Source organism: Antedon mediterranea, chromosome 3 (assembly GCF_964355755.1).
Source record: "Antedon mediterranea chromosome 3, ecAntMedi1.1, whole genome shotgun sequence".
In the NCBI taxonomy this organism is placed as follows: domain Eukaryota; kingdom Metazoa; phylum Echinodermata; class Crinoidea; order Comatulida; family Antedonidae; genus Antedon; species Antedon mediterranea.
The window spans coordinates 19414572-19438751 of NC_092672.1; the positions used below are offsets into that span (position 1 = coordinate 19414572).

The window sequence follows — 24180 nt, forward strand, 5'->3', positions numbered from 1 at the left end:
TAAGCTGAATTTTTACATTTTTTTTAAAAGAGTAGTTGAGGGATTTATCAGAACTAATTATGCTTATAACTATAATTGCTAATATTGTTATTTTAAATCACAAACACTTTGATTGTCAGAATGGAAAGTCTGCATCTGATATCTATAATGAAAATGTGCGCAATAAATACAATGAACAGAAAAAAACAGAAATACTTGCAATTTTGAATGGTAAGTTAAAAAACACATTGTGCCTCAAATAAAAGCATGAACTTCTAAAAATAGAATTATTGATCACTTTTTATCCTGTAGTATTTGTAGTCAGTCATATAATCAAACAAATTAAAAAATATGATTTATAAAAAAAAAAAGTAGATTGATTCAAATAGCGGCTCATCTCAACTACTGTTGGTACAGTAGTACTGTTGAGACTCACAGCGTTAGGTTTGTTATCTAGCACAAGGCGTACGGTACTTCATGTAATATGGTTTCAGTTGTGCATTTTATCCTGTCTTCCATTTCGTGTGCTACTCTGTTATAAATATCTATATGTTGGTCCCAAAGGTAATTTATATGTTTGTCCTTTATATCCTACATTATTTGCAATCTGTAATTCTGCACTAAAAAGCTAATATACACATTCATTTTACTTGTTTAGGTGGACCTTTACCTTACATCGAAATGACATCGTCAGGTATGAATATTCTTCAATTTCAATGCCCCACAATAGGGCTATTGTTTCCAAATCTATAAAAAAAGGATTTAAAAAATTTGCGGAACTGGGGTGGCAAATGATAGAGTAGGTCAAGGGTGATCGATTCATACCAAAATATTCTGAAAAAAATAAGTAGGTCAAGTGTTATAACGTTCGTAAAAGCCAGTTACTTATTCGTCGTAGAGGGCGTAGACGCAAAAAGGTTCGCGGAACTGGGGTGGCAAATGGTAGAGTAGGTCAAGGGTGATCGATTCATATCAACATATTTTGAAAAGATTAAGTAGGTCAAGTGTTATAACGTTCGTAAAGCCAGTTACTTATTCACCGTAGAGGGCGTAGACGCAAAAAAGTTCGCGGAACTGCGGTGGCAAATGATAAAGTAGGTTAAGTGTGATCGATCCATACCTAAATATTTTGAAAAAATTAAGTAGATCATAACGTTCGTAAAAGCCAGTTACTTATTCGCCGTAGAGGGCGTAGACGCAAACAAGTTCGCGGAACTGGGGTGGCAAATGGTAGAGTAGGTCAAGGGTGATCGATTCATACCAAAATATTTTGAAAAAATTAAGTAGGTCAAGTGTTATAACGTTCGTAAAGCCAGTTACTTATTCGCCGTAGAGGGCGTAGACGCAAACAAGTTCGCGGAACTGGGGTGGCAAATGGTAGAGTAGGTCAAGGGTGATCGATTCATACCAAAATATTCTGAAAAAATTAAGTAGGTCAAGTGTTATAACGTTCGTAAAAGCCAGTAATACTTATTCGCCGTATTGCAACAACAAGTTGATGCAATAACAACTCAATTAGACAGTTATTACAAATTAAAATCTGTTTTTTTTTATATTATTTGTGACTGTCCCTTTAATTGAATTTGAATAAGGAACTAGGAACTAGTACCCAACTTCACAGACATGTTAAGCAAAGGTATGGCACTGAGCTCCGCACTCGAACACTGGCGTCAGTGAAACTGGAGAATTCTAAGGCTTTAAACTCTCTTACTGTCTTAGAAGAGTCAGTGAAACTGAAGAATTCTAAGGCTTTAAACTCTCTTAGAAGAGTTATGAACTGTGGATGATGCGCATGTTTTTCGGTCATCCACATTGGTGGTGAATTTCTTTGCTCTTTCAGTCTTAACTTTTGATAGTAGTTTAGTCGGTTGTCACTTTTCCCTATTTTGTTAAAATACTTTTTAATCAATAAGGTCAAATTCCTTAATAGAATAGCAGAATAAATAGAAAATCAATAAATTATTATTATATGGTACAGTTTTGACTCTTTAACACGTAATGATATTATTATTATCATTAATGAATCATATTATTACTATTATTAGAATTGAAAGAGGATGATTACAATGAACTGCTTGTAGAGGTATCAGACTGGTGGAAGAAACATGGAAACATTGACATGCTGAAAGTGTTACTTAGCGAGTTCACGAATCGTGATACAACCATTACTTTGAAAAGAATAGAGGATGAAAATATACCCTATGATCTGATTAGTTTACTTAAGGGTCCTGGACTTCTCAAACCGGCAGACATTGGGATCCTCATTGAAGCTACTAATATATGCGGACTTCAAGGGGTGCAAGACGTGATTGCGAAAATTGTGAAATTACCAAACTTCAAATGCATTCCATTCAAACATTTTTCAGAGCATCGAAGAAAATTGATAGCGTTTGGTCAGCAATTGAATCCAGAGAACATGGTAACTATTGGCCGCCTTAAAGGCATTAAGGAGGTCAACGAAGACACAGATCCGTTTTTATTAATCTTAAAATTGGAAATGAAAGGCACACTTGCAGAAGGAGAGAAGATGGACAAATTCATTAAACTACTTACAGATATGAAGATGACGAAAGAAGTGGAGGCATTGACAACATTAAAAGGTAAAGCAGTATAAGCTCATTCATAAATACAGCAGAAATAACTTGATATATAGGTCTGTAGTAGAATGGTTTTAGGGAAACAAATTATATTATTGATAAAAAATATAATTTTATATTCATCAAAACGGATGTTGTAATACTGTACTAAAATTAGGAAGTGAACAATCAAGAAGTGAAGCTGCACCATCAAGCAATACAGAAAGTATGTTTTTTAATTTTTTTTTTTTAAAGTGAATATTCTGTTACTGCAATCTGTAAGTCAACATTGTGTTACAAATTCACTTTGAGTATTGTACTTATTTAATAGCATTCATATGCGTTTTAAAGATCTAATAAGGTCACAAACTGCATTATATGTAAAAATACTAGGGTCTATAATGTTTCGTCTTTATTAAACGATATAAATAAATAAGTCGATTCTGATAATTTAAAAGGCCTGCCATGCATACCTGCATGCATCGCACGCAATTTGATATTTTTTAACCTAATCTATAATTTTAACGCTCTAGTGAATGATTTCAATGCCATTTTGCAACTTGTATTACAGTTTTGTTCTATAAAGTTACCAAAAAGTAACACAAAATGAATATCAACGCTGTGGTCTTAGATTCTAGCCATTACTTCAATAATTGAGGAAAAGTGAGGAAAAACGTAGTCAAAATAAAACTACTATTAAAATGCCGTGGACGAGACAATTATGAATTTTTAAATGCATATAGGAAATTTAATAAACACGATATGTCTTATAAAATGCTTTACCATGTACAATAGGGACAAAGAATAACTATATCTGGCAAAAAAATGTTCAAAAGATTCATGGTTTGTGAAATAATAAGGATTTAAGTGATACTGAATATCTCGTCCGTAACAAAAATGTCCTGAAATGTTTTTGAATATATTTTCATCAAAATATAAAATTTTCAAAAATTGTGTTAATAATCTAATGATAGACCTCAGGAGAAAATGAAATATCAAGATTTTTGGCATCATTAAAATAAATGTAAAAAAACCGCCTAAAACGTCATGGACATTTATGAATTTGAAATGCATGTATGGAATTAATAAACAACAACATTTTAATTAAATACTTGAATTATGTATTATTGAGACATAAAGTAATTATATCTGTTGATAAAACAGTAATAAGATGCATAGTTTATGAAATAAATAGAATTTTAAAATGTCCTATCCGTGAAATATGGTTTTTTCATATTTAATATTCAATAACTTAGAAACTATATATCAGAAAAATAAAAAAAATGTTATTTAATAAAATAAGTAAATACAATTGTTCAACCCACGGACCAAATACTGTGGAATGCCCCATTTGGTAAATTACATTGATTGTGTACTAATTTTAATAAGTTTTATTTTCAAGACTTAACTCCTGTGGAGATACAGGCTCGAGGACCAGAAGCAGTTAGAGCATTCAATGAAGCTCTGAAAGAAGGGAAAACTGAAGTTAAACAAGGCAGAGTTATTTTTGTAGGTCTTGAAGGAGTAGGAAAAACTTCTACTATCAATGCTTTGCTAAAGAAAAGGTAAGCAAATCTATTAAAACTGTCAAGTCAAATTAAAAGATAGCACACACATACAATTACAATTAAAAGTGATTTTCAAATAAAGTAACAATAAAATACACTTCTCAAAAGAAGTATTTGCACTTTCTTTTAGTTTCATGTTACAATATTGTTTAAAGGTTATTATTATTTACATTATATGTAAGATACACTTTACAAAATTATAAACAACTTAACATCTTCAATAGCTGCCAGAAAAATAAAGGATCATGTCACTAAATATGTGTGTGCCTCCATCTGAAAACCAGAGTTTTTTCCACTAATGAACTGAATTGTGAACATTACAAACACTGAAAATATAAAAATACCATTTCATTACCATCGCATTTTACCACATTTCCTATTAATATACAAACATTTTTCTGAAGTGTGAAATTGATTGACGAAAGAGTGTAAAACACATTAAGTCATCGGACATTGATACCAAGAATTCATAAATACCAATTTAATGTAATTTTGCCTTTTCTACAAAAAAAACATATTTTGTGGACTTAACTAATATAATATGACGTAGTATAAACAAATACAGTATTCTCTACCAAGAAAGCATTTTTTCTTGTCATTTTTGACATTCGATATTTAATTTTATAATCAACATTTCTTTTATAGTTTCAATCCAAATCATGACATAACTGACGCTATAGCAACAACAACGGTGTGCACTCAAGATGATGTCGATGAAACAACATTGAAAGAAGAACTACCAGACACATGTAAGTATTAAGATGCGTGAAATAATGGTTCATAGATGTTAAAAAAATTGTTTGTAGTACATATAATTCCAAGTATACTGTCAAAACCAACCAACATTTATTGACACAAGTATGCAAATATTTTTTTTGTGACAAACCCATATTTTTCTGGCTTCAGTAAACTCATTATTTATAAAATATAATAGAGAGCTTTCGCTATCTCGGATCGGGAACGAGAACCAGCTCCTGTATCTCGGGCTACGAGCATTAGTTAATTAAAATTTCACATAAACTAATGACGTCATACACAAAAAACCCTTACTTTCTCGGCGGCTCGTTCCCGATCGAGATAGCGAAAGCTCTCTAATAACTAATTTTACAAGATTTAAAAAAATACATTAACCTTCATATATATGTCACAAATACAGAAAAGGGTAAGCAGGCCAGTGTATTGCATAATCAGTGATTATTCTATTATTTATGCTGTAATGGTAAACAAAAGGAAAATGTTAATAACCATAGATATAAAACAAGTAAAAACTACAAAAACTTTGATGAAACTAAATTTTAAACTAAATCTAAACTGCTTTTCTGTACACACATTTACAATTTATAGCTAAGGAAAAAATTACAAGAGTAGAAAAATACGAGAGTGCAGAAGGAGGCCAAAATAAGTTTGTAGACAAATCTATATATAAATTTACGTAAGGGCAAAATTCGGTAAATCGCGCCTTACTTCTAGAATGTTTACTCGATGGTATATACAGTTGGTTCGTACTTTCGGTACTGATTTTAACCACCTGATGTAACCCTGTTTACTAATTAAATTAAGTTAGATAATTAGTTATTGACGATTAAAACGAATTTAGGTTCAAAGATTTGCCCCAAATAGGGGTGTTTTCCGATCGTGGTATACACTGTCTAATGGATGTCCATCTTGAAAAATACCCGCCACAAAAATGCGAGGAGGCTTCGCATTTTCCTATCTCCTCCTACGATAATTGTTTTTAATAGCTGAAAACCGGTTGAACAGCTAGAGTACACCATCATGATGTTGAAGACAGGCCGATTTTCTTTAAAAAATACTATTTTGATAGATTTAATATACGATTATACAAATGTATTGATTTGCGATGAATGGAACATCCCAATCTCTCAGTCTGCCAAAGTTTGGTTTAACACAAGTAGGTAAATTTATGAGCCCTTGGTTTAACACATACGGTAGGTAAATATATGGGCCCTTTGAGAATAAACTTGCAAAACTTTGACAATACTGTAAATACCTATTATAGATTAGATTAGATGTAATATAAAAATATATACAAATAAACTTTATTACTGACATTGTGGACAGGCTCTACAGTTAGATATATAAACACATTATTATATACAAATAAACTTTATACTGACTGTTCCTTCTCAACGTTTGTATTAATTAATAATTACCAATAATATAAACGTTGTAGTAGTGTATCGTGACATGTACTTTAATATTTCAATCGATTATGACAGTGACAGTTTAACAAAGTATTAAATCGCAAATGTTTTACTGTATTTAGAGGTATATTATTTATAGAATATAGGCCTATACAACATGAAAAAAATATTTCGTTACTGAGTGGATAAAGAATATATTGAAAAAATGTTCCTCTTTGTACCTATCCGCTTTCCCATCCCTCAACCCTAATGTTACATACAAAACACAAATTGGGTTTCTTTAAATGAGTCCAAATAAAAAATTTGGACTCATTTTGTGATAAGTTTCTCCTTCGGAAGTAATTCCCAGGGTGCTAATTTTAGTTGACTACATAAATCATCGTGTCTATTTATTCGTTTCTGTAAACGACAATGTATTATAGTCCTGCGGTACGTACATTTGAAATCGCCAGTTATGTTACGCTGAAATTACTGTATATTCGAGAACCATCTGTGGGCACGACCTGATGGTACGCGAGCAAAGCGAGTGCTTCAAAGTAAATTTACGTAAGGGCAAAATTCGGTAAATCGCGCGTTATTTCTAGAATGTTTTCTCAATGGTATATAAAGTTGGTTCGTACTTTTGGTACTGATTTTAACCACCTGATGTAACCCTGTTTACTAATTAAATTGAGTTCGATAATTAGTTATTGACGATTAAAACGAATTTAGGTTCAACGATTTGCTTCAAATAGGGGTGTTTTTTTTAATGGATGTCCGTCTTGAAAAATACCCGCAGACAATAATGCGAGGATGCTTCGCATTTTCCTATCTCCTCCTACAATAATTGTTTTTAATGTCTGAAAACCGGTGGAACAGCTCGAGTACAGCATCATAATGTTGAAGACAGGCCGATTTTCTTTAAAAAATACTATTTTGATAGATTTAATATATATACGTTTATACAAATGTATTGATTTGCGATGAATGGAACATTCCAATCTCTGTTCCACCAGCGTCTATTCCCTCAGGCGTCGTAAAGGCAAGTACTGTATACTCATAACAGAAATTCGATCCATTTTTTTTTCAATCTGTGCTGCAGAGGTTGGATATAATTTTTTTTTAACGGATATTATGAGCTAGCGTTTTCACTCGCCGTATATTATGTACACATCTTTATTATTGCAGTTAAACCACCCACATCATCACCCTTCCCTCACTGGCATGAGTAGCGTTGTAAAACCAGTAGAGGATAGGCCTACGGTACATCACATGCCCTAAACGCAGAACAACTTTGGTGGGTAGGGTAGGAACCAACTTAAGTATGAATTGGCTCTAAGAAACAATTGAAAACCATTAGGCCTACTAATTAAGTTGAGTTAGATAATTAAATATTTATTGACGATTAAATCGAATTTATGATTTTCCCCGAATAGAGGTGGTTTTCACAAATTGTTTTACATTATATAAACATATACACGTTGTAGTGATGTATCGTTACATGTACTGTACTATTTCAATCGACTATGACGGTGATAGTTTCAACAAAGTATTAAATCGCAATGTTTTACTGTGTGTAGTGGTATATTATTTGTAAAACATGAAAACAATTAATATTTCGTTACTAAATGGATAAAGAATATATTTAAAAAGTGTTCCTCTTTGCACCCATCCTCTCCCCATCCCTCAACCCTAATGTTACATACAAAACACAAATTAAGTTTGTTTAAATTTGACTTAAACAATTGGTCTCATTTTGTGACAAGTTTCTCTTTCGGAAGTAATTCCCAGGGTGCTAATTTTAGTTGAGTACATAAATCACAGTGTCTATTTTATTCGTTCCTGTAACCGACATGTATTATTGTCCTGCGGTACGTACATTTGAAATCGCCAGTTTTTTAACGCTGAAATTATTATGTATTCGAGAACCATCTGTGGGCACGACCTAGATGGTACGCGAGCGAAGCGAGCGTACCATCTAGTTTAAATAAATAAAAATAAATTAATAAAATAAAACTGGATGACAATCATAGAACATAACATAGATAAGGCGCTTGAAAACTTTGAAAATTAGTTCATACAAGTGGCTAATATTCAAATCAATCCACTGTGATTAAAAAGTAATTTTTTTTCTCTTTTATTGCTTTAAAAACCCCATGTTAAATCCTGTGTTGTTTTATGTATGATTCTTGTTTAATATTTATTTATTTAATCTGATTATGTAGTTGTATTGTCTTGTTTTATGGATGTTATTCATATAATTTGTTTTACATACAATTTCTTGATTACTACTTTAATTCAAACAAATTTGAAATAAATTGATAACTTGCTTCTTTTTACCTAAATTATTTATTTATAACACAGAACTGGATTTATTCTGTAATATCATGGATATATTCATTATTCAAATGTGTGTGATGTATTTTTTGTTTTGAAAGCTTTGTACTATATTGCATTTGTTGGTTTGTTGTTAGGGAGCCGCACGTCCTTCAGGCGACAGCGGGTTTCCTGCTTTTGCGACTCCTGAGCTGGCATGGCAAATGAATCAATTAAATGTGTGTTTCTTCCTTTTTAACATTTCAATAAATAATTAACATATTCATAGTGTACAAGCACAACAACAATAATATACAAAAACAAATTACACTTTTTTTAAAGCTTCTGAAATGTATGAGAAAGCAATTGCTAGAGAAGTGGTGAAACAAGTGAAAGGAAAACAAAATGCAACAGCATCTACAAAACAGGCTTCTGGCAATTATGAAAATGCTCCCATGAAGCATGTGAAAGAAGACAGAATAGAAGAACAGTCAAAAGAAAATCCAGCACAATCAACTATAACAGAAGAAAGCAAAATGGACGAGGGTAATAAAAAATGATAATAGGAATTTCAAGTGCAGGGCGTATTATTATTACATTTCACACCATTTCACTGTCTGCTCTACCAAAACTAAGCACTGGATTTTACATGGGCTGACTTGTGGCCTGGGCTATTCGATTTATTTTTATTACTTTTTTTCATTTATTCGATATTTGATTTATTGTCTCTTTTTCTTTATATGTTTACTTAGTTAACTATATTATTTTAGTTTTAAAAGGATCTTATACGTGACAAGAATAATTTATTCTTCTAGTATAAATCCTTAATATGATTCTAGCTGCTTTATTGTCGATCATGTAAACTTTTTCTGTATTCATGTCATAAATAAAAATAACCGATAAAATAAAAAGATGGAAGAGGTGGTTAAATTGAATAGAAGTTTACTTTAAAACAGTTAGTGTCTTCGAATGTTTGATCCATAATTCAAAACAAATATACTTTGCCTCTTTCAATTTTTTGTTTTTTAAAACTATGGGCCTCTGCGTCTCGAAATAACTAGACCTACTATTTTCTGCTCATGTTTTAACCAGAAACTATATTTGTTATTATTCTCAAACAAACTCAATGAAAGAGGAACATCTTTAGAGGCATGTGCCAAATTCTCCTCTTAATAATTGACAAGGTTTTCTTTCAAGATATATGGCAATTGAAAAGTCACTATGACGAGTCTTCTTGTCAATCAGGAAACGAAAAGCCAAGTAGAATCATTAGAAAAGCAAACTCAGGACCTGAAATCATCAGAAACGTTGATATTCTGTAGATCCTTCGTTATTTTCACTTTCATTTTTAAAAATTAAATTGTCTGACAATGTACTTTTCTACAATAATTATTAATTTTAATTACCATTTATAAAATAATCAGAATCCTATAAAAAATTATCCTAAAAAAAGTCCTATAGAAATTACATACAGAAACATGATATTGATATTTTATTTGTCAACTAATACAATATTTTACAATTTTTAATTTAGTTAAATTACAAACAACCAAAAATATAGAACAAGAAACATTTCAGAAAGACGGAAGTGATGACGAGACAAAGATTCCTTCAAAAAGAGAAGAAGAATTAATAGAGATTGAGTTTCAGAAACAAGGAAGTAATGACAATGTGACTAGCGACAAGTTTGTGATGAATATCTGGGATTTCGGAGGACAACCAATTTATCATGTGATGCAGCGGGTAAAGTAGTTACATTTCATTACATGAAGCCCTTTTCTCACAGACATGGAAGCAAAATGCAGGGAATATATATATATTGAATATTTTACCCGATGCCTGCATTACCCACTCCGACAGAATGTCAGACCAGCATGGTATTAGTTTATATATATTCCCAACATATATTTCTGTGAGAAAAGGCCTAACAATTTAGTTCTGCCTGCACAGGTCTTCCTCCTCTAATATAAGACTAACAAAGTTAGGAAAGGCCAACACTAATATAGTAACAAAACAAACTTTAAATGTTATTCATAAGAATTCTAGTACTATGGTAAAATAGCTATGTTTAGACATGATATTTTAAATCTAAAAATTAAAACACTATGAAACAAAAACCCTATACAATTCTAAATTTAAATGTTATTGATAATCAAGCATTTTGATATATTTACCATTCATTGAATGTCACTGTTTTATTGATCTCATAGATCTTCATGGTATCTTTTGCTGTTGTATGCATAGTATTCAACCTTTGTGATGATCTTGATGCCCCAGCTAAAGTTTTGGATCCAACAACTGTAAGCTCACTTTTATTAGTTTTTAAACACTATTTTCAATTCCTATATTGTGATTACTTTATAGTGAAAAATGTATACCTCTGCTCTGAACACATCTTAAAGTTTTAAGACTTATCAATTAGCTTCTCACATCTTATCCATAGACAATTTAACACAAAACTACATTAATAAAGAAACATTCTTTTCCTGCATTACTCAATAAATGAATAACAATAGATTGAACAATTACATTTTTTTCAATTGTTGTATACAGTATTATACATGATCAAAGAAATTAAAATTGAGTGTTCTACAAACATTTTTTGTTATCATATGTACTTATAAAATTTAGGGTGAAAAGTATGACCACAGAATGACAAATCTGGAGTTCATTCTTTCTTGGATTCGTTCCATATACACAAACAGTAGACCTGATGCAAAGATAAATGGTCAGCCTTGTCCTCCTGTATTATTGATAGGTACACATTTAAATGGTCTAAATAATCAAAAGGTGAGTTGAAAGACTGTAGAGAAATGACTCTTTTGTAATAATCATTTTTTGATGGAATGGAAGATGGTGCCATGTTGTTGGATAATAATAGCTTTAAACAGTGATTAAGTGTCTCTTTTTTTCAGGTTAAAGAAATAAAATCTAAAATTTGGGAAGCCCTAAAAGACAAACCATATGAAACTATGGTGTGTTCAACTATTTTTACCATTGAAAACAGTGTACCATTTAAACAAAGCAATGCTTCTGCCATCATGAAACAAATACTGGATTTATCAAAGAAAATGATCCGCACTTTGCCAATAAAATGGTTGCAAGTCCAGCAGGAAATCCAAATCTTGAAAAAGAAGCACATCTATTTACCAACTTTTGAGGTTAGGTGCAAGAATTAATAGAAAATAGCGTTCAATGTAAACAATTAATGAATTACCATATTAAAAATGTGGCAATTTCTTTTATAAAGAAAAATTCGCAAAAATAAGGTTTACAGTATTTGTTCTATTGTTCTATTAGTCAGATCTCAATTTTCAGTATACCACCATGTTATTTTCAGTTTACATTGTAATTGGTGTAAAATCCTAGTTAATACGGGTCTGAATAAAACAATTACTTGTAGTGAAGCTTTCAGTCAACTACCATTTTCACTAATAGATGTACTTTATATATAAAGTTAAATCTCTTTATAGTAGGTATTTATTGTACTGTTACATTGTCATATTATTTGAAAATTTATGAAAGTATATTAATAAACTTTTCATTATAATTGTTTTACGTATGTTCATATCTATTTTTGAACAGATCCAAGATGAAGTACTTAAAAAAATCTGTAAAGTAACAGACGGTCACAAAGAGTTGCTTGAGTATTTACATGACATTGGCGTGATCCTCTACTATCCAGATGACAAGGATCTAAGAGATATAATAGTTGTAGATTTGATGCGACTAGTTGACATGTTTAAAACAATCATCACTGTAATAGACCATGACGATATGGTTAGTAATTAACAAAAATGATGTTTTGCATACTGTGCAGCAACATAATATTACTGGCTTCTAAATTTAATTAAAAATAACTTTTGATAGAAAATAACTTCACTAAACTTACAGGTACCCAATCATATGAACTCAAAGATCAATACTTTTTTTCAACTATAGGCCTACCAATGTTACTCTGAATTAATAAATTAAAATTTGATTTTAATTGTATTCTATTTTTGTAAAATAATAGGTACCAGCTATGAGACCAGCTTGGAGGATGCTGGACCAAGGCATTTTAAAAGGTGGATTGCTAAAACATCTGTGGGAGAAGTTCTGTGATTCTGATGAGATATTATCATTCTTTGCGTCTCTCATGCAAAAGTTTGGATTAGTGTGTGAACAAATAAATTCAAAGGTATTGATACTAATTTCATTAATATTTCAATTTTCTAGCCTATATATAGCCTACTGATCTACTTATTAAATTATTTTTTGTTTACACAGAATAATGAAAAAATTTTCTACGTTCTGTCACGTTTGAAACCACATGCCTCACCACCACCTGGATTTGAAAAAAAGCGTGCAGTTTCTCTATTTCATGATTTTGGTAGCTATCTTCCAGATGATCTTTTCCAACGTGCTGCAACAAAGTTTATTGAGAAATTTCAAATGGAAGATAAAGAACCTGTTCTATCCTATGAGCATGTAGAATTGAACATTGATGCTGATCACCTAGTCATTCTATATGTTACTACCATTAAACAATGCCGTATGTTACAGGTAAATTTTACAATTAGTACCCTATTTTTAATGCAATAATAAATTTACCCAAATTTACAATAAAATTACTTCGCAAACTAAAAATATTTTGCAGGAAATATGAATTTTGTGATTTAGTGTTGTGTAAATGCTGACAATTTTGTGTAAAATTGCTACTATAATATGATGTTTAAAAAAAAAAATACATAAATACCAGATGTACTTTTGAAAGAAACATTTGTTGCGCAACGTAATCCTACAGGAGCCAGTTTGGTTTTGAATTAAAAAAAAAATTGATGCTTCAGCTCATCCGATCATTGATGAAACACACTGTAGATTACGGAGGTTTGCCCATAAAAAAACCCATGCTGATGTCATTCTTTTGTTTGCATTAAATTTACCACTTGATCAGTCCAGAGAGACCATGTGACTTAATTGGTCCACACGAGTTCCACTGTGGGTATTTGCGTCCAACCATCAAATAGCCAGATTCCAAAAAAGCTCTGCCAATCACAGGAAAGCTCAGCTTTGATCGATGAAATCACACTACAAAACCACCATTTTGTGGTGTGATTTCATCGATCAAAGCTGAGCTTTCCTGTGATTGGCAGAGCTTTTTTGGAATCTGGCTACCCACCCCTGAAAATTGTAATAAATATTTTCAAAGGTAACTTTTAGGAATTGTTTTTGCATTTTAAAATTGTATCATGTTTTATACTATTGTATCAAGGGTCCCAAAGAAGATAGTATTTTTATTGTGAATGACTAAAAATAAATAAATTGTTTATTTTTTTAAATATTTCAGACAACAATAGTAAGAACAAAGAGCTTCAATGATAGTCCTTTAGAACAGCAGCTTACAGAAGATGAAATCAAGCCACTACCTGAAGCCTGTAAGAAGGTAGGCTAGTAGATATGAAAGTGACTAAACAACATCATATATATATACTTTATTTACAAAGTTGGTATAGGTATTTTGATTGATTTTTTATATAGATTTTGTTCACTAAAGAAAAATATAGTACTATACTTAAAAATTTATTTTGATCATAATCAGTTTCCATTCTGAATATTGCATAAATGATTTTATTTCACGATGTTCTGGATTTGATTATTTCGCTTCAGCTGATACTCGGGACTGTTGATTCTACATGCAATACAATTTTTAAATTAATTTTAATATTCTATATATTATATACTATTAGGTACTTTGTTTCCTCCAAAAGGAATTGAAAGTGTTCAGTCAGAGTGGTGCACGGGGTCTTAAAGTAAGAATGTGCATCCCTTGTGAATGTAGTCCAAACTTTCAAAATACACAAGTTCGTAAAGTGAGGATGTGCATTCCTTGTGCATCTAGTCCAAACACCAATGCTCATATGCATGTGATTAGCAAGTTTGACAAAGATTATTTACCTTGTGATGACAGGAAAATGGATGTGAGACCTTACCGTAAATTGTTTGGTGATGAACTAACAAAAGGTAAACATATTTGTTGATTTTGTATTTATAAAATTATATTGGTGGGGTTTCAATTCCGAATAAAAGTTTTTCTACTCATGAACGTTTTCATGTATTTTGTTTGTCACAGTTCTTTTAAATAGAATGTTTAATACACTTGTTGCTTCAAGATTTTTAATTATTTAAACAGGAAATAAATTTGACTTTACTTTGGCAACTATACAAATAAAATAAATTAACAACAGCAAAACAACAAAAATTAAGTGATTAAAATAGATAAAATACACATAGTTGTGTTGGTAGTCTATAAGTGCTAGCTTAAACCAACATAGGCCTTTTCCACTTCGATGGGGAGAACATAACTTGAAAAGTAGAACAAAATGTAAAAATTGAATTGAATGCAGCAATCTTGTTAAGGATGTAGATGTATCAAAAGTCCATGATTTAAAAATGTAATGACAGTTTTTTATTGATTATGACTCATGGACACTATGAATACAAATGAGGAAAATAAATTTGAAAAACTCCCCAAATTGCTTGTATATATTTCAGTTTCGCTATTAAGTTTTTCTTGTTATCAACATTTTCTGTTTTGTACACTGGACCAGAAAGATGAATGGTCAACAAATAAATAAATTAGAGTATTACTATATTTTGTAATTTTAGATGCGCCATCTACATCCTCAAATATTTAGGAGTGGAGCTGTGGCTTGGTGGTTATGATGCTTGGCTACCAATCTAAGGGTCCTGGGTTCAAGTCCTGTCATATGTCAGGGTTTTTTTCTCATGACAATTTACAACTCCACTCCCAAAGACTTAATAATAAGTCTTTGTTTATGTAGAGCATCTTGTGTATATGTTTGTCTTGTGAAATTATTAAATAGTTTATCCATCCTGTAATTGGCGGGTTAATCGCTGTTGGATGAGTATGAAATAAAATAAAAATAAAAATATACCACGACCACCGCCACAAGTGGATAGGACAGACTATGCACGTCCTTTAATATCAGGTACAGTAGGAGAGACTTAAATAATACTTATAAAATGCAAACATATACCGGTAATCGATCAATAATATGTGGTCTAAAATTATAAACTATTTATTTTATGTTATTGTTACTATACCTAAAACCAAAAACCAGTCATTCTTAGTATAGCAATATAATATTTAACTAGCAGTTATAAATAAATTTAATAATAAAGTGCACTCTTCCCCACTTTAAAAAAAAATTAAATTATTGACACATTTACGTATACACGTACAGCACCTTAATAAAAATAACGAATAATTAACTTCAAACGTGCTTCTATCATTCCATCAGATCAAATATTTCCATTGGGTCTACATCAAACCAATCATCATCTGGCGCATACATACAGCATAAAACGGCCGTGGTCCTCCTACGCCAGGATAATAGGCCTACAGTTCCAAGTGCCATATGTTTTTTATTGTCAGAGAAATACGCTAAAAAAATGTTTTTTTTTTCCATTGATATCAGGCCTTTATTATTCGAATCTTTAAGAGAAAAAGCAACATAAAGTCCATTTATCTTCATTTTGAACACATTTTGTAAACATTCTAGACTCGACTACAAAACCACGCTTTGTGGTATGATGTCATCGTAAGCTGAGCTTTTCTGTGATTGGCCTGTGCTCATGGTTAAATGTTTTTGGATTCTGGCCATGGTTGGGGTGAAGCTAAGAACATTTTGAAAAATAGAGTTGCTAGGTCCTGGGGGGTTGGACATATTATATTTTGAAATATAAACAAAATATAAATGTCTCCAGAAAGTTTTATAGGCCTAAAAACATTTAGAAACAAAAATCAAGACTATTCCATCATAGGTCATAGTTTTGCTTGTTTAACACGTTTAATATCCACACCAGTTAGCTGAAGGGGGTTGAGATTGTGTACGTTTGCAACTGATAAGCGTTTTCTTTTCATTAACGTTCACTGTTTATTTATGGAAGACCGGTTACAGTACATATGTCTTCATATACAGACTTAATTGAACTTTTGCATTTGCTAGATAACTGTTCAGATACTGTAGTGTCGTCCATATATTTAACAATGGATTCACCCTTAAGTCATTGATAAAGATGATAAAGAGAACAGCTCTAACCCATTTCCCCTGGGGACACCACCCTTCGGACACACCTTTCACGAAACAAATTAGTTTGTGAATCAATTAATCTGTCCACTCAATACAGGCAGTATATTTCTATGCAAATACCATTGATCATTATAACACAAACAGTAACCCACAGTGAATTAAAAGAAGGATGAAAAGCATGTTAAGAGCTCAGTGAAGTAGTAGGGTGATAGATAAATAAAAAAAAAGAAGAAAACCAAATCACGGCAAACTACACAACACGGTTTGACATCAATAAAAGGAATGAAACGAGAAATAACATATAATTATCATGCATACAATGTGGTAAACATGAAAAGAGATATACCAATAATGCGTGGTAGTACAGTAGTACCAAGATACCATCCAACCACACATTTTAATTAATAAGTTGTTCGGCATGAATATCCCCAATTTACTAATTTCGTTCGTTTTTAACTTCCTCGTTGGACGTCTCCAGTTTGTTAGGCTAAATCAAAATGTCAGATCGGACATTATTCGGACAAATACGGGAGCACCACAAGGTACTGTACTTGCACCGTTTTTGTTCACATTGTATACGTCAGATTTCCAACCTAGATTCCCGGACTGTCCAGTAATTAAATTTGCAGATGATTCTGCTATGATAGGTTTAATAAAAGAGGATGACGATACAAATTTCAAATCTGAAATAGTTAGGTTTACGAAATACTGTGATGAAAATTTCCTGGAACTTAATGTAGCAAAAACCAAAGAAATGCGAATAGATTTCCGCCGTAAAAAAAGAAGGGAAATTGAGCCTGTCCAGATTAAAGGACATGAGGTAGAAATCGTTAAAACATATAAGTATCTTGGGGTAACGTATGACAATAATTTATCATGGGGAGAGCATGTAGATCAACTAATTAAAAAATTAAATACTAGACTGTACTGTTTGAGGAAAATGAACGTTTTTAGGGTAAGGGAAGAGATACTTACTATGTTTTATTCATCTGTTATTTTTTTCAATCTGGGATTATTGCCTATTAGGCTGGGGTGGGAACATAAACAAAGGAGATAAGGGCCGCATATGTAAAGTGTTAGAAAGGGCATTAAGAGTGATTGGCTCGTCGGCGCTGACAGCGGACTCAGTCTACGATTGTCACTACGGAGAACGATTGAAAAATGGTTTACAGGCGGTCATGGAGGAGGAAAGCCACCCCCTTCATTCGGATCTTCTTCGCTGCCACATTGGTAGAAGTGGTAGACTGAGGCCGGTGTTGGCGCGGACGGGTCGATACTCAAATTCGTTTCTCCCAGCTGGGATTAAAAAATTTAACGATGACTTTAAGAGGTAACTACAATAATTTTGATAACAATAATAAATAATATAATATAATAATTAATAATGAAATATAAGACACTTTTTAAACCGTTTTGTAATGATCTGTATTTTTAACTTAAATATTTTTGAGCTGTAATTTTATGATGTACTTTTTTAATCATTGTGTATTTTTTATATTGTTATTCTACATTTTATACTTTATTTTTATACGATATTTTTATACGATATTTTTAAGTGAGCAAATGCAATTTCCAGTTTATTTGGACAATAAAAGTTATCTGTATCTGTATCTGTAGATTAAATAGCATTTCACAAATAATACTTTTGGTGATTTTTGCACTGAGGTTAAAGATATTGGTCAGAGGTCGGATTCGATTGACTTGGGGATTGACTTTAGGAATAGTTACTATGTTTCAGCTTTCCATTCGCTATTATTTATATTACTATAGTTGCTACTACTGATGCTGATGTTACTCCAGCTACACCAAATGAACCAACCTCAATGCCAGTTTAGTTGATTTTGTATTTTGTTCAACTCATCCAATGTTTCTAGTTTCAGTTTGAATTATTATCCGCCTTTTTCTTTTTAATTTTTATATTTGTTACTATATGTTGTATTCACTGAACCACTTCAATTTGAATTTAAAGTATATTTCAGTTTAAAGAAAGAACAAATAAATAAATGTCAAATATCAATCCTCAGCAAAAAAAATAAGGACATACTATATACATAACAAAAAAGAAATTAGAATATTAAATCAATAAATCCACATATTATATGGTACAGTTTTGACTCTTTAACACATAATGATATTATTATTAATAACTTGTATTATTACTATTATCAGAATTGAATGATGACGATTACAATGAACTGCTCACTGATGTATCTACTTGGTGGAAGAAACATGGAAACATTCACATGCTGAGAGTGTTACTTAGCGAGTTCACGTATCGTGATACAACCATTACTTTGAAAAAAATAGAGAGTGAAAATACACCATATCATCTGCTTGGTCTACTTGAGGGTCCTGGACTTCTCAAACCGGCAGACATTGGTATCCTCGTTGAAGCTACTAATATATGCGGACTTCAGGGAGTTCAAGACGTGATTGCAAAAATTGTAAAATTACCAAACTTCAAATTCATTCCATTCAAACATTTTTCTGAGCATCGAAGAAAATTGATAGCATTTGGTCAGCACTTGAATACAGAGAACATGGTAACTATTGGCCGCCTTAAAGGCATTAAGGAGGTCAACGAAGACACAGATTCGTTTTGGTTAATCTTGAAATTGGAAATGAAAGGCACACTTGCAGAAGGAAAGGAGATGGAAAAATTCATTAAACTGCTTACAGAAAGAAAGATGATGAAAGAAGTGGAGGCATTGACAACACTAAAAGGTAAAACAAAGCAGTATAAGCTCATTCACAAATTCAGCAGAAATAACATGTGTTTGTAGTATAATGGTTTTAGGGAAAACAATTATGATAAAAGGTTTTTATAATGTTATATTCATCAACATGGATATTGTAATTACTGTCCTGAAATACTTTCTTTATAGATGAACAATCAAGAAGTGAAGCTGGACCATCAAGTAATACAGAAAGTATGTTTTTTATTTTTTTTTCACTTTAACAAAAAGTGAAAATTGTGTTACAAATTCACTTTGAGTATTGTACTTATTTAATAGCTTTGTATACGTTTTTTCGATCTAATAAGGTCACAAACTGCATTTTATGTAAAAATAAATACTATATTGGCCTATATAATGTTTTCGTCTTTAAACGGTATAGATGAGAAAAATAAGTTGTTTCTAATAATGTAAGTGGCCTGCCATACATACCAGCATGCATCGCACGCAAATTGATATTTTTTAACCTAATCTATGGTACTTTAGTGAAAGATTTTAATGCCATTTTGCAACTTTGATTACAGTTTGGTTCTATAAAGTTGCCAAAAAGTAACACAAAATATGAAAAATACAAAATAACAAGTTAAATCTCAATATTTTATGTTGTTGATTAATTCAGAATGTCTCTTGGAAGTTTAAATAAAATGTTATATAGTAATAGTATTCATCAACATGGATATTTTAGCTACTGTCTTAAAATACTTTTTTTATAGGTAAACGATCAAGAAGTGAAGCTGGACCATAAAGCAATGCAGAAAGTATGTTTTATTTCAATAAAGTTGGGTCCTAAAATTCTACTTTTTTAGACTTTTAATGCAGAATTGTAATTCCTAGTTCACATTAATATTTATTAATTGTGAGTTACAGTTGTTATTTGATAGTATTGAGGCATTTTCTAGACTGTTTACAGTATGGTATATATATATATCTAACTCATGGGCGAAAATATCAGGGGCGGATTGCAATAAAGGTCTTAAGCCTAGTCTTAGACTTAAGCCCAAGATGAAACCCTTGGCAACCATGGTTTTAAATTTAAGACCATTGCAATATGAGTATAAGCCTAAGACTATCAACGCAGTGGTCTTAGATTCTATGGCTCTTCCAGGCATGCCTAAGCTAGCGGCGTGATGCGATCGTACAGCCGCACAATGCGAGCGCACAAGTTTAAGTACCTAGGCCAGCAATAAATATCATAGCGAATTTAAAAATTGAATTATTGTTATGGTAATTTATTTTTTAAAAAAATTTCTATTTCTTATATTTTTCAAATTTATCATAAATTTATATATAAAACCAAAAACATAGAAATTTGTATTTACTTTGTTGTAGAATTATCAGCCAGCAAAAACAACAGTATCTGGATGGTGTGATGAACATTCCCAAAGAATTCTAAACAAGATGAAAATGGTAATCAGCGAGCTCATCATCAAGAGTAGGAGACAAGATGAATGAATCCATTAAGAAACTTGATGAAAAGAAAATGATTAATGAAGTTATGCATTGATGATTTTAGATAATTGATATTTCCATTCCCTCAATGACCCAAGTTAGACAACACAAACCAACAGTGGTGTTGGTAGTCCATGAGTGCAGCATACCTGCAGTGGCGTAACGCCTATGAACGCTCACTGGCTAAACCCAGGGGCCCCTTAGCAGTGCTTAGAGAGGAAAACGGGCATTCGAATATGCCGAAAAAAAAAGCTAAAAACGAGGCATACTGTGTTGGAACTTGGAGCTTGTGGGGGCCCCTTAGCAGTGCCCAGAGGAAATATGGGCTTCAAAATATGCCAAAAAAGGCTTAAAACATCCAAGACCTCCAGCGTTGGAACCTGGGTTATGCCACTGCTTACCTGGATAGCCCCTCTCTCTCTCCGAAGAGAGGAAAATATTACAAGAAGAACTTCAACATAAAATAACTCCACCCGGTAATGGTATAGTTCATTCAACATTGCACTCTACTGAGACACACCTACCTCAGATTGTCATCATTTCTTTTAACACCGTTGTGTGTGTACATCAACAAGAAACGAACTGAAAAAGTGGAAAAAACAAAGATAACGAAGCTAAGTGCCGTACTCTGTTATCACGCTAGTGAAATATTTGAATTAGTACAGGCTTTGCTATCAGTGATTCGTTGAAAATCGATATGTTAGGGTGTTCCCTAAAATAGAAATTAAGAGATACGTTTCAAGCCGTTATTCTAGGCTAGAAAAAGACTAACTAGAATAGAAACCGATACGTTGAGATACGTTATCCTAATGTTACACTAGGATAGAAATAGGACTTTACTTCGTTAGGTATGTGTGTTAGGATCCGTAGGATGTTATAGTATCACCAAGTCTGAATGTGTTAAATGTAGGGGTCCCACCTCAGTGACCCAAGTTAGATCTTATCTTATGTTCTAGTACCCACCTAGTCTGAATGTGTTAATTGTAGGGGTCCCACCTCAGTGACCCAAGTTAGATCTTATCTTATGTTCTAGTACCCACCTAGTCTGAATATGTTAATTGTAGGGGTCCCACCTCAGTGACCCAAGTTAGATCTTATCTTATGTTCTAATCCTTCTGCAAGACATAAGTAATTTATTTTAGACTTTCTTGATTTACAATAATAATAATAGTAGGCATAACACTCGGAGGATTTTATAGGATTTTGATAAACCATTCACATTGGATATTCCATAAATAGAAGTTAAATCTGCTCAACCATTGGAATAGGATAATTTTGGTGGTTTCGTGAATATGCTGTCAACTTCAGTATTGAATTATCTTATGGCCGGATCTGTCCACTTATTTGTATAAAGTTATTTGCAAGGGAAGTTGGCTCAGGTTTTTTTTCATAAAGAGAGCCAGTTGAAATTTAATTCCCCACCATGGGGGCCGGGGGGTATTATTTTGGAGAATTGTTTCAACCATTGGTATGGGAGTATTTTGTTAGAAAACATCGCTGAACCATTTACTATTGTTAAACAACTATTTGTTAAACAATAATCTAAAATATAATTAAATATATTTTAGATTATTGTTTAACAAATAATAAATGACGTCACATGACTACTACTGCACATCCAGCTTTTTTTGTAGTTGAACCAACCTGTAGAGTGCGCCATCTGTTTTACTCAGCTGCCAAAATCTAAGTGCCACATTCTTAAATAGCCTAGAGCCTTTTGACATTTGATTCAAGGTGGAAGTGACAGATAAAATACCTTTGGTTTTAAACATTTAAATAAAATGTTTGATTCATAATATAAAAACAAATACACTTTGGTTGCCTACTTAAGTTTCTATTTAAAACGATGGGTTGATCAGTGCTTCCAAATAGTAATAGCATTAGTGAATAGTACTTCTTTAGAGGTAAGTCTGCCCATAGTTTTAACCAGAAACTGTCAAGGCAAAGTATATTTGTTTACTATATCCTACACTCATATATTTTTTTTCGTGCAGATTTTTTTTGTATTTACAGTTTTGTAGGGCTACACATTTATATTGTATATTTATGCATCAAGATTTTAGAATTTCCCATCTTGTCAGTATATGTTTGTCTTGGATCACATGGGTCATATAGTTTGGAACCAAAGTACACTCAACTACATGTTACAATAGATATATTTGTATTTTACATATTTGATTTGATTATTATGTAACTCAAGTTACTTTCCTCCTATTATCTCAAGTCTTATTTTTGTATTTACTTTTTTGTTTATTTCATGTTTTTTTTGTATATTTGTAAATTTGATTGCTATCAATAAATAAGGATAAAATACTTTATTTTTGTAAATTAAAGTGAAACAAATTATATATTGTGAATAGATTTTGTTTATGTTTTATCATGGTTTTGTATGACATAATTATATAACAAAAATACAATAAATTGTAAGAAGCAATGGAAACCAAGAAATTAATTGATAGTTTTACAGTTATAAAACAATGTTTAAAAAAAAATTGTAAAAAGTTGAAATATAAATTAATTTGCAATTTGTAAATGTTATAGGTATCCACCATTTACAAGATATATTATGCAAAAATTGAGGCCTGTTATCATTATGAAAACTCACAAATAATCACATCTGATAACTGACAATATTGACAATGATTGGTTGAAATAATGTATATTTACACACTTGTATTTTTACTTGTCATTAAGTCATTCATTCATTTTTTTATATAAATAACTTAATCATCTTTTTTTTTAAACATTATGATTTACTGTATTATATCTCTAAAAAAAAAAATTTATATATCAAATATCAGAAATTATAATGTTTTACTCAAATATGAATGAAAGAAATAAATGTTTATTTGATTTGATTTGATTTGATTTGATTTGATTTGAGTCTTCTTTACCTCAATATATTTCATAATTAAACAGATATGCTTGAATTCTTTGTTTGCTTATCAACTTTTAGGTCTATTTATGGGATTTATGACATGTATTTATCTATGAATAGAAGGATGTAAAATACAAATAAACAAACATTGAAAGGGAACACAACTAAAAGATACAACACAAAGTTACTGTATATTACAAATCATTGGTGGCGCTGTTGAAAATAACTTTATAAAACACTTGATGGCATTATAGGCGTATAATATAGCCTTTGTTGCAATTAATCTAATAATCATTGATGAATTCACTCTCCTGACACTAAAGAGAAACTGTTACATACACACTCTTAAACAATTACACGTACTATGATAATTGTGCACACAGAAGCTTTGCTGTACACATACAGACAACTTGCACATTTAGACACATTGATCTAATTA

The 24180-nt window shown here is 31.6% G+C and overlaps 2 protein-coding genes across 2 annotated transcripts in view; both read left to right on the forward strand.

Moving 5' to 3' along the window:
- The window catches only part of LOC140045020 (uncharacterized), a 164110-nt gene that overhangs the window by 61998 nt on the left and 77932 nt on the right, over positions 1-24180 (forward strand). The window lies entirely within an intron of this gene.
- On the forward strand, positions 60-23569 carry LOC140044117 (uncharacterized). The gene is made up of 19 exons (XM_072088598.1): positions 60-210; positions 638-673; positions 2025-2579; positions 3958-4120; positions 4769-4872; positions 8926-9129; positions 10118-10326; positions 10794-10883; positions 11215-11373; positions 11499-11744; positions 12169-12363; positions 12599-12763; positions 12853-13128; positions 13913-14008; positions 14313-14586; positions 18849-19403; positions 19565-19609; positions 20128-20172; positions 20744-23569. The coding sequence occupies exons 1-18, from the start codon at positions 60-62 to the stop codon at positions 20157-20159; spliced, it is 3555 nt and encodes a 1184-aa protein (XP_071944699.1). The 3' UTR covers positions 20160-20172; positions 20744-23569.

Bases quoted from the DNA above. Each gene is read 5' to 3' on its own strand.
- LOC140044117 (XM_072088598.1), top strand. From the start codon at position 60: ATGCTTATAACTATAATTGCTAATATTGTTATTTTAAATCACAAACAC. The intron at 211-637 runs GTAAGTTAAAAA...TTACTTGTTTAG, and splicing joins AATACTTGCAATTTTGAATG to GTGGACCTTTACCTTACATC. The intron at 4,873-8,925 runs GTAAGTATTAAG...CTTTTTTTAAAG, and splicing joins AGAAGAACTACCAGACACAT to CTTCTGAAATGTATGAGAAA.